The 11,860-nt window shown below is 36.7% G+C and overlaps 1 protein-coding gene across 2 annotated transcripts; it reads left to right on the forward strand.

The window, feature by feature from the left end:
• Positions 1–3,873: 3,873 nt before the first annotated feature.
• Positions 3,874–11,473, forward strand: LOC137835179 (uncharacterized). Of its 2 annotated transcripts, none has more exons than XM_068643553.1 (12): positions 3,874–4,258; positions 4,766–4,830; positions 4,960–5,058; positions 5,928–6,060; positions 6,312–6,374; positions 7,006–7,065; positions 7,570–7,692; positions 8,668–8,739; positions 9,043–9,180; positions 9,845–10,000; positions 10,407–10,508; positions 11,076–11,473. In XM_068643553.1, the coding sequence occupies exons 1-12, from the start codon at positions 4,034–4,036 to the stop codon at positions 11,103–11,105; spliced, it is 1,266 nt and encodes a 421-aa protein (XP_068499654.1). In that variant the 5' UTR covers positions 3,874–4,033; the 3' UTR covers positions 11,106–11,473. The 2 variants fall into 2 exon arrangements, 1 of the variants encoding a protein (XP_068499654.1); XR_011085034.1 differs by having other exon boundaries at positions 3,912–4,258; positions 9,834–10,000.
• The last annotated feature ends 387 nt before the right edge of the window (positions 11,474–11,860 follow it).

Raw genomic sequence — 11,860 nt, forward strand, 5'->3', positions numbered from 1 at the left:
GCATGCACTTTGAAATACTTAACGTAAACTGGGAAAGCGCAAGCGACGGTAAGTCCCAGCCGTTGGATTAAGACACGTGTGCACATATTAAGAAAGGTACAGGAAAGTGTCATTTCGAGACACTATGCACGTCCTGTCACAGGAAACCACGTAGGTCGGCAGGGCGAGAACTTAGTCTCTTCGCTAAACAAGTTGACAGCTCGAGACTGGGGGGCTTGTGTGCCGGACGGTCCTCGGACCTCGACATTGACCGCATTTACGGTGGGGCCCCGAATGCTGGGTCCACTAGGAGGCTGGGAGGATAGGTCAACATCTCGCGAAACACACGAGTGAGGGTAGCCGAGGAGGGGGCGGCGTTGAGGTGAAAAGGGTGGTTTCCAAGACACACTCCAGTCATCAGTAAGGGAGAGACCTAAATCACGGGGGGTCCATGCATGGAGTGTGGGCGGCAGGGTAGGGTGCGACACAATCAAAGAGCTGTTGAATCAAGTGTGTTCAAGCTTTGAAAAATCCAAACCCTTTGAAGGTTGATGGAAGGCTGGATGTGCTTGTTGTTGCTGAGCTATGTTAGAATAGGATCTGGGGTAGATTATCTGTGTTAAATCCACTCTTGATTGAATTCAAAGCTTAAGCATTCTCAAACCTTTTAATTGAAAGTGTTTTTCAAACTAAGTGAAAAACAACTTGTTGTTTTGTCGAAACAACCGATTGTTTTATACTTAGGTGTTTTTATAAAGGTTGAAAACTGTTTTTGATGGTTGACTTGCTGTCAAACCAAAACAACCGATTGATTCGAGCATTCAGCCGATTGTTTGTTTTGGACCATAACAGAAAACTGTTTTGTGCTTTGACTGAGCTTTAAATGATATTATAACTGAATACACTCCAGTTTTAAATGCTTTGACCAGTCTTTGAATGCAATAAATAGTTTGTTCAGATTTTGTAACAAACAAGAACTTATTTTTAATCAAAGAAAAACAGATTTGAGTTTTTCACTGATTTTCCTTTTGAAGAGTTGGAGATTGCTTTGAGATTGCTTTGATCAAGAGAGTGTGATATAGGATTTTCATCTTGTATTGATTTCAAATCTTTTTTGTAACAAGTGTAATCCTTCTGTACATTGAAGAAACTCTGTGTGTGAAGCTGAGAAGTGTTGTGTGTTCTTGAGGTTGTCAAGATCAACATTCTTAGTTGTGTTTGTGCTGAGCCAAAGGAAGTGTGTGTCTTGAGGGGATCAAGGTCACTTCTTTGGTGGTGTTGTAAGTAATCTAGGGTTGATTGCTTAGTGGATTCCGCAGTGGTTTCTGGGAAGACTGGATGTAGCTCTTGGTTTAAGAGTGAACCAGTATAACTCCGTGTGTACAATCTCTATCTCTCTATCCCTTGAACTCTTTAAATTCAGTTTATATTTGTGAACTAGTATAAACAACCGATTGTTTTTATGGTGCTGTGCTAAATTGCTTTGTGTTTTTGGCAAACTGATTTCTTAATCAAGTTTTCTCGAAGTAATTTCATTCTAGACTTAAAAGTTTGCAAAAACCCTCTTTAAACCATTCACCCCCCCCCCCCTCTAGTTTAAAACCATACATTCTAACAAGAGCCACTGGGAAAGAGACGACCTGTGAGGGTCACATTCTAGGGTGATTTGCATGCATGGTACGTGAGCAGCTAGGGCACTCCTAGGGCGGATGATCCCAGAGATTGGGTGCATGAGTTGGCACCCAAGCAGTCATCCCGCGCCAACTGCACTTTGGAAAGGGAGTCTTATGCACTAAAGGCCCTCAGAGCGGGTGTTAGTGACGCTAAGGCATACCTACAGTAAGGCTAGTTACAGTTAGCGAAAGTGGCAAAAACACTAGAGTATATAAAGGGTAACAACCAACGTAATAAGGTACGCATTTCTAATGCAAGTAACACACAGAGAGAATACACACACACAAAGCTCTTAGAGTTAAGAGTTTTTTGGTGTTTCTTTGCCCGAGAGTTTGACTTGAGCGTCAGAGTTTAAACGCCTGCGAGGGCGCCCTTTGTCTCTTTGTTTCAGGTGATTCTGTCGGAGGTAAGGCACGTAGAGACGAAGGGATTCTTGATCGCAAGGGTGTCTTAAGTGCACAAAGACATTTAGGTCAACCGGCGGGAACAATATGGTTCTTAGTGAGCCTCCCTCTTGCATGAGAACGCCAAGGTCAAGACAGTAAGGTTCCCAGATAAAATCCTCCTTTGCCTCTATACGACAAAGGAAGGTCAGTAAGTGAACCTCTCCCTTGGATTAGAAACACCAAGACTGGGAATAGTACGGTTCTTAGTGAGCCTCCCTCTTGCGTGGGAACGCCAAGGTCGAGAAGAGTATGGTTCCCAGATTAAAATCCTCCCCTGCCTCTATACGGCAAGGACGAGGTCAATAGGCAAACATCTCCTTTGGGTTAGAAACACCAAGATTGGAAATAGTATGGTTCTGAGTGAGCCCCCCTCTTGCGTGAGAACGCTAAGGCTCATAATAGAATAGTTACCAGTTAAATCATCCCTTACCTCTATACAGCTAGGACGAGGTCAGTAAAGGAGAACCTCTTCCTTGTCTTGTAAGGCAAGGTCAGTATGGTTCCCAGTTATATGTCTCCCTTACCCCTATGTGGAAAGGTCGAGACCAGCTAAGTGAGTCTCTCCCTTGTCTTGTAAGACAAGGCCGAAAATAGTGAGGAGTGTAGGGGTTTTGAGGGGTTTAACGTATACGAAGAAGCGCAAGCGGCAACGAGCCTTAACCGTTGATCCTGCCACGTGTATGCTGATTAAAAAAGTATGGTGAAACGTCACTTCAGTGCCCTGTTCACGTCCCGTCACCCTAGCATCACGTAGGTCGTCGTGGGTGATCACTTAACCTCTTTGCTGAAACAAGTTACAGCTCGAGCCTGGGGGGCTTGTGTACTGGCCAAACCTCGGACATCGACTGAAGAGATCGGCATCAGACATCAGTCATATTAATGGGTCACGTAGGTAGCCCCCAGAAATACTAATGAGTTATTATCCATACAAGAGAGGGACCTAAGTCACGAGAGGATTCATGCATGTGGTGTGAATAGCACGTTCAGGTCTAGCAGAAGTAAATAACCCTTGGAGACGCTAAGGCCCGTTAGGGTGAGGGTTTCCAAGGGTAGACTGCATGCATGACACGTGAATACTTAGGGCACCTATAGAGCAGATGGCCCCGCAGCGCTGGTACATGAGTTGGTACCCTAGGAGTCGTGCTATTAGAGATTTTGCACTCCAAAAGAGTCAAGTCTTGTGACGCGGCTGTGCTAAGCTTGTGCAACGGGTCACATAATGCCTCACAGTAACCCTAATTCCACTAAAGGAAAGATACTCGTGGGAGAGGGAGTTGACCTAGATACAACATAAAGGGTGGTAAAAACCCTAGAAAAGGTACGTCGTTTCTAAGACTGAAACTGCTCTACATACTTTACTGTTTCTTAGCATAGTACTGACTTGATTGTCAGAGTGCAATCAACAGGTAGGACCCCCATCTATTTCAACGGAGTCACTCTTAGCTATCCAAAAAGACAGCTGAAACCACTAGAAAATAGAAGGAACCACCATCTGTCTTCGAAGTCAACAACGACTAAGTCAACCGACGAGAACAAATCTTATAAACATGTACCACACCTGAAAATCTTAACTTTACTGTTAGACTAGAAAAATATTGTTAAGCCTATTTTGAGCTTAATTCGAAATCTTGAAATTTAAATGAACCTATTTGAATATAACGGGCTAACTAATCATTTATCTAGTTAAATCATTATTTTTTTCTAGTTAACCCCAAATTTTTATTATTTAAATATTAAATATATGAGATTGCAGTGCAGTTCTTAAAACATTTGTTGCGTTAAAACATAGAAATTTTACCTTGGAAGTGTTAAACCCTTTGGCATTGTGGAATTTGAAGGATAACACAATTCTTATTTATCTATTATTTTATCTTCTTCTTCTTCTTCTTCTTCACTCTGAGACTCCGAGTGAGTGTGTATGAGTTGGGGTAGCCATGGGGAGTTCACGAGAGCGATTGGTGAAGGCGGTGAAAAAGTTCGTGGATGTTCGGTACAAGGTTTTCAGCAATCGTTACGGTCCAACCATCATCGACATATTGGACTTCCCAATTAAGGTTGTCTTGTCTCCCTTCACTCTCGCCTTCGACATTGCCGGCTCTGCGCCTCGCGGCTTCGGCGTCCCCGAACTCATCTCCAAGCTCTCTGCCACTTCCGTCTTCGTCAGTCTCTTTCCCTTTTCCCTATGCAATTTTCTTCTCTCTCACTTTTTCTCGCTATTTATCTATTGTTTTGTACAATATGATTCCCTAATTTCTGGAGGAAGTGATGATTACTGGTAGCCGGATTGCCTCTGTAGAGATACTTGTAGAAGGCACATGTGGTCTTGAAAACTATTATTTTCACTATCCTGCATTTATGTAGTTATATAGATATAGACAGGAAAGTAATTGCTGTTGTTTTTCCAGTTTCTGAAAAAAAAAAGTTAGAATGAAGAAGCTGAAAACAATGTAATATTTTGGTAATGATTAGTGAAATTGAAAATGAATAAGAAAGGAATTATGTTAAACCAAATAAGTATTTTTGGAAGCCATTTTACTTTTTAAATTTTTTATCATTTGGATTATTGATGGGAGTTGTATTCTCTGGAAATTTTATCTTGTTAGTTCTAGGTTCAATTTTTGTTTTATTTTTATAATGATAGATGTTGCTTCATGGCTTGGTTGTAGGCTATAGCTGCTCTTGGAACTTATGACATTGCATTTGAGCTGGGGAGGAAGGTGCTATGTCAAAGGTGCTGTTTGTATTCCTTGATTGTGGTTTTGTTGTGTCACTTGAATACATGATACCTTGAATCTCTTATGAGTTTAGTGTTGCTCATTGACTTTTGTAAACTCTAACTAAATGTGTGTCTCAAGAACAGGAATTGTAATACATGTAGTGGATGGCGGGCCTTGCGGTGTACAATGTGCAGAGGAAGTGGGAGGGTGCATTATCAAGTCAAGAATTACACCTTGAAGAGGTATGTGACTCTCCATTTGGATAAATTTAGAGGTGGCGGTGAGTATTACTATGTAAATGTGGTTTGTTTGGTGCTCTTGTTGAAATTTTTAATAGAACCCACAAACAATGAAACTTGCAAAAGTTATTTCAAGATCATAAAAGTTGAGATTCTAGTTGAATTAGAATACGTTGCAATCTTCGTCATTTGGGGTCATGCATGATTACTTATGTAGTTTGTCCAAGCTTCCAAGAAAACTACGTAATAAATACTCACACATACACAAAGTTCAGATGGGAAAAAAGCTACTCCATCAAATCCTTATTATAAGACACTGTTAACAGAATTATAACTGTTTAATGAGAAAACGAACACAGTCTTTGGGACTTGAAAATGTTGTAATAGCTTTTCATTGGGAAATACCTGAATTATAACTCAGCCTATATCTCTCTTTTTTAAAGAAAAACCCCAAAGTAGATACCAAAAACATTTAGTAAAGGAAAACCAGTAAAAAAGATAAATGTATCATTGGAGTATAAAGTCACGTATAAATTGGACCATATAGAGCATGTACAAGGTGTCTTATAATAAGGACCGGAGGGAGTATTTAAACACATACTAGTTTTATGCCAATGAATTTTTCTAAAATGGTGGTTGACCTAAAGTCACACTAAATTAATATATTAATATCTGAACTGCAATGAAAATATCTGCTGTCAAGTAAGGAAATGTGTATCTGATTTATATAAAATGGGCATAAGATAGCTCAGTATATTTTTAGTGGATAACTCTCTTCTATTTTGATTTCTTTTAGTGCACGTCATTTATTATTTTGAGATTCTCCTCCAATTTGTATACACCTTATATGTTCTTCAACTTTTAACTTTTAGTGGAGAGAAGCCAACTGCTGAATCTGTAGCAGACGCCATTGCCAACAATCGGGCTGAGTTGGTGCATCTACCGTCATCCTTGGATTTTCAAAACCCACTCCCTTCAAAAGAGTGTCCAACTTGTGATGGAACGGTGGGAGTTAAATTCCAAGACAATTTGTCTTTTCATCCAACATTTTGTTTTCATGGATAGGTTCATTCCCGCTGAAGTAGTAATTCATGAATAAACTTTAGTCCTCCCCCTGCATGCGCACACACCTACCCACCATAAAACAATTCTACTTTGAGATCAATAGTTAGTCTCATATGTTCTTCATCTGGTAGCTTTAACATTGCAATGTGTTTTGACCTTTTTTTTTGAAGAATTTATTTCACTTTACACAGGGTGCAATGAGCTGTCCTGAATGCAAACACAGATTGGTGCATGTTAGGATCTCAGCAGATGATGTGGGTATTGTTGACTCTTTGGTGCTTGGTTCTTTTCCCATTATTGAATTTAACTCGTTCATATTTGATCTTTAATATTACCTGTGAAGTTTTAATAATCTATTTATAATATGTAGCCAAATGTGGCTTTGGCAATTAAACTAATCTTTTGTTTCCACACCAGTATTTTGATTGATATGTCACTTAGTGATTCAATACTATATTTTCTCGCTTTCTCTTAACCATTTTTTACCCACATCAGCAACGGCAATTTTTATTTTAATTTCTTAAATGAATTAGAATCCATCACTTACATTGTATAATAACCATTGATTAGTGGAAACAGTGAGTTCTTTTGATGTAATTATACTTGTAATTGCTTCAAAATAAAAAATTTGCTTCCTCAACAAATATTTTCTCAAACACTTGGTCGATTTCTCTTGTAACAATGACAGTATTTAAATCTTGCAAAAATCTCATAACTTTTTAAAGATTTATTGGATTATTTATTTTACTTCTCAATGATATGTAAATTATTAAAGTTAAAATACATGCTATCGGATAGATGCTAAAATTATCTTATTGATGAACTGTTTAACAAGTTGGTGTAATGCTGGTTCATATTATTTTAAGCATCCTTTTCTTTGGGCAGATTATGGAGCCCCCTTGGCAAGCTTATAATGTCTTGAAAAAAATGGATTACCCATATGAGGTTAGTGTTATTTCTTCTAAGATCAAATTTGATTCTATTAAATAAGAAATTCTATTGTCATTATTTATTATTGACAATATAATACAGATTCCTCTCATATGCAACTGAACAAACCTTGATCCTAGGCATTTGTACTCATTTCTTTACTTTTGTGTGCATTGGAATTCATGTTTCTCTTATATTAGCATTTCATGCAAACTTTTGTTGGTTAAATAAGTGTGTCAAGAGGAGACATAAAATATAAAATTTATTCTACTTCTGATTTCTCACTCTTTTTTTTGACATTGAAATCATTAGTATATGTTTTGTTTTTTCCTCTTTTCAGCACATAGTTCACAGCATGTTTTGTTTTCTCTTATATTAGCATTTCATGCAAACTTTTGTTGGTTAAATAAGTGTGTCAAGAGGAGACATAAAATATAAAATTTATTCTACTTCTGATTTCTCACTCTTTTTTTTGACATTGAAATCATTAGTATATGTTTTGTTTTTTCCTCTTTTCAGCACATAGTTCACAGCATGAAAGATCCTAGTATTGCTGCATTTTGGCTGATTACATTTCCTCAGATCATGGGTGGATTTACCTATGATGATGATGTGAAGCAGAAAATATGGTGGCAATACAAGGTTTACATTTCTATTCCTTTCCATAGTTCAGTACAGTTCATCTACTAATTATTATCTTATGATAAATGATTGCTTGGTAAAAGAAATGATGAAATTACATACCTGCTTTAAACAAATTTTAATTGCAAATTTGTCATGAAATATGAATATAAGGTGAAAATACAATGTTAAGGCCCAGGATTAAACAAAAGAAATGTGTTTTTGCTTGTTTACCCTTATATTTTGGTTAGGAATGTGGTCCACAAGGATAATAATATACAACAAAAGTAACATATTTCTGTCCTTGCTACTTTCAGATGGATGAGAATAATTTTCAATGACCTGGTTTTCCTTTTGTTCTGCATGCTTGCAAGTGAAAATTTAATTTCCTCTATTTTCTACTTCTGTCAATTCATTTTTACTCTCCTTGAGCTCAGTGGATCGTGCACCTCAGTTCAGAGATTGGTATTTGTAGAATTCTAATTTTGTGAAAATACAAGAAACAACTGATCTGAATATATGAATCTGTCAGCTTGTAGCTTTTTGAAGGTTTCATCCCTTTTTCCAGCACCAACATAGTTTTCCAAGCACCTATGCTGTTTCATCTGCGTGTGTGTGTTTTAATACAGAAGGATTCATGGGACCAATTGACTGAATAATCCTGTGTATTTCTCTAGCCGGCAAACATAATGTGTTGGAAGATTTTCTTTGTACTTAGTACTTTGACCTGTATGCCAGTAACTATTTGGAATTTCAGATTGCTTAGGAAAATGGTGCGGGAAATTGGATTTAATATTTAAAATGGAATTGAAAAAAAGGGAATGAAGGTCATAACCCTATGATTATACAACCTTTCATTCGATTAACCTTTTCAAAAGTTAATCAGACATTATGCAGCCTAAATCATCATCTGTCATGTTCATTCTTTATAGAAGTTGGTCAACTCTATGTCTCTAAATATATCTATTTTCCTTTTCCTTTTGTGAGTGAATTTAGGAATCTAGGCGGTATGATCAACTCCGAGATGTGGTGGCCAAGAGGAAACCTGGGTGGGAGTATCTGCAGGAGGTAAGCTTTTCATCCTTTGCACTAACCATGGCTATCTGGTAATGCCTATGCTCATATTTTAGATGTGGAAGTCACAAGCGATATAAATGTTGGGTATGCTGGGGATTAGTTGCTAAAATAAATGGACGAAAAGCTTATTCTTTTACTATTTTTCTGATAATTATGGTAGTTTTTTATTAGTTGGATGCTAGATATGGAGTTATTTATGTGGTTGATTGACGGTGGCATTCATCTTAAATTTATGTAATTTTCTCTGGATTAAATTTTACAATGTTTGTTTATTTTGAACTGATGTTATCATAGGCCTTGATATCTATTGATCCTGACCGTGCAAGGGATGATCCTGTCATAGTGAAAAATGTCCCTTACTATAAGGCTCAGAAGGCACTGGAGACAGAGGTTATGAAGCTTGATCCTCCAGCAAGACCGTCAAATTGGGGTGTACGTATTTACTATCTACACGTAACATTTGCTAGTTATTCCTTCAGTTAATGTGCACAATTTTCTTTCAAATTAATTTATAATGTGTTTTTGATAATTGCACTGCTTGAATTCTTTATCCCCAGTTGGTTAGAATGCGCATATAGACAGTTGCATATACTGGATTGACATGGTCAGTATGACTTAAAAAACAAGCTGGCCTCTAAGCTGGTCTAAACAGGCCTCTTTATGTATTTGCAGTGAATAAGTCTAATGTGGGTGATCCACCAGGATGGGCTAACTCGGTTTAAATATTTTTGGCTTCACAAATTTGTTAACACTGTACAAGGATGACCCTTTTGAAGTGCATTCTACTACAGAACACTTCCGATGTTTTCTCCTTTTATTTCTTTAAGCTGTTCAATGGAAAATCAGTGGGGCGTAAACCTTTTGAAATTGCGGCGAGCCTCTGGCTCAAATGCGTAAAAGTGAGAATATAAATTTAACAGCATGCAAAAAGGGTCATAAGATATTCATAAAATATGCCATCACAACTTTTCACTACAAAATATATTGTTAGGTTGGTCACTCCCACTTCCATTTGAAAAAGGAAAATTATAAAAGTAGTGTAGGTTGTAGGCATATCCTTCTCAGAAATGAGACATAAACTGCAGAGAATTGGCAGGAGCTGGACCTTCCATTGAATGCATCGTCTTGGAGTGAGGAGGATCTCAAAAATCCAGAAAAGTTCTATGAAATGACTGTTCTTCTTAATGCCCAAAGAGAAATCTCTGATAAGATCTTGGATGCACAGTGGGAAACTAAATGGCGTCAGGACAAGGTTGGTGGTTTTTTTGTCTTTACAATTAGTTACTTTGTTTATGTTGAAAGGATCAACTAATCAAAATCGACATATGCTGTAATCAGGCATTTCATATGATGAAATAATAATGTTAAATTGTGTGTACAATTGTCTTGTCCCAAGATCACACTCTTTTTTTTTAATCAGCATCAAGATCACACTCTTGGCCTTTTTAGTTTACAATGTTCATGTATGCTTGGGTTTTGCTTCCAATTCAAGATTTCAAGCTGTCTGTGGTTTGAGTTGTGTACTTAACCGCTCTCAGAACTATTACATACCTTTAATATATGTTCAGTTTGTGGAATATTATATTATTCTTGCACACTTTCAAATGTCGCTGTCCATCAATCTTTTGTGCAAGTGACTGACTTAATTTCACCTTCAGTTGAATGAGATGTTGGAGGCCAAGGTGAAGCCATTCATTCAGGATATAGACAACGCAGTTCTTCCTGAGCCTATTTTAATAAAACCACAAAATCAGGAAAAGGTCTCTCTTTTCTCTGTTATTTGCGTTCGAACATTCATTGATTATGCATGTTGCTCAAGATAGACAACTTTTCTATTTTAATTAATTTGTACAATCTCTTCTATATTTGTTTTTTCAAAAACTGATTTTTAATTTATGTATAAACTAATTTTACTTTAAGAATTTTTTTCTTCATTTTTCCATGTTTTTTTATATTATAAGTGCTTTTGGAGAAATTTTATCGAAAACATGTCCAAATTTATTAGCTTTCATTTTGAAGTTTTCATTTTTCCATTTTGAAGTCTACTGTATTTTTAGATTACGCAATGTGCAGTTTGTTGCATGACTGAATTTTCTGATTGAATTTTGTAATTTCCACTATTCCTTTCATCGTGTAGAAGATACGAAGTTAAACTTCAGAGCTGAATAAACATTTAGAAGTTCATTAGTTGTTCGTCTTTGAAATATAATAGGAGGAAGTTAATGTTTCCTTATTATTATCATGTTTTACTTTCTCAGCAATATCCCTCTCCTAGTTTTAGGTACAGTGATGATGTGATTTTCTTACTTTGCATGTTGCTCCTGCAGAGACAACGGCGAAGGTGGTTTTTCTTTTGACAACAGGGACAAAGCTACTATAAATATGCTCCAGCATGCTTGTTTGTAGTCCTACTATTTTTTTGGCATGATCTGTAACTATGCATATTGTTGGAAGCCTGGATTCAGTGTGTATCATGAAGCACACATGTTGTGCCTCTGTTTTGGGCATCATTTTGTGGAGGAACCAATTGTTTTTGACACAAGTAATACAACTTGTGGAAAAAAGTCCAGAGAGACATGCAAGAAGAAACAAAAACCTTTGCAGATGTTACATTTTGTTGTTGTGACAGACATGTTCCGAAGATACCATATTTGGGTTAAATTCCTTTCAATCCTGTCTTACTGAAATTTCCTGTAATCCAATCCTTCATGTTGTTTACTCTCAACTGTTCTGTTCACTGCTGATATATTTGATGATTTTTACATTCACCTACGCATTACACACACTAACACGTAGAATCAAATATCAAAATCCACTATTTGATTCTTATAGTGTCGCTAATAAGTAATTTTGATCATTCTAAAAAATAAATTACACATTTGGTTAAATTTTTTTTAATTAAGTTATTTTGATCTGATATTGGTATATAATTTGATTTCTACGTATTTTCAATGCTAATAAATGCTACAATTTATTATTAAACATTATTGTTAATGTTCTATGTAAACAAGTAATTAGCATTGTTATATATTAATATTTTTATTTGAAATGTAATATCAAATCAATTGAAATTATAATTGTTTAATTTGAAAATCAAATAATCAGAAGTACA

Source organism: Phaseolus vulgaris, chromosome 5 (assembly GCF_000499845.2).
Source record: "Phaseolus vulgaris cultivar G19833 chromosome 5, P. vulgaris v2.0, whole genome shotgun sequence".
Taxonomy (NCBI): domain Eukaryota; kingdom Viridiplantae; phylum Streptophyta; class Magnoliopsida; order Fabales; family Fabaceae; genus Phaseolus; species Phaseolus vulgaris.

Coding starts and splice junctions, on each gene's coding strand:
- LOC137835179 (XM_068643553.1), top strand. CDS start 4,034: ATGGGGAGTTCACGAGAGCGATTGGTGAAGGCGGTGAAAAAGTTCGTG. Junction 6,061..6,311: donor GTCCAACTTGTGATGGAACG/GTGGGAGTTAAA, acceptor CACTTTACACAG/GGTGCAATGAGCTGTCCTGA. Junction 8,740..9,042: donor GGTGGGAGTATCTGCAGGAG/GTAAGCTTTTCA, acceptor ATGTTATCATAG/GCCTTGATATCTATTGATCC.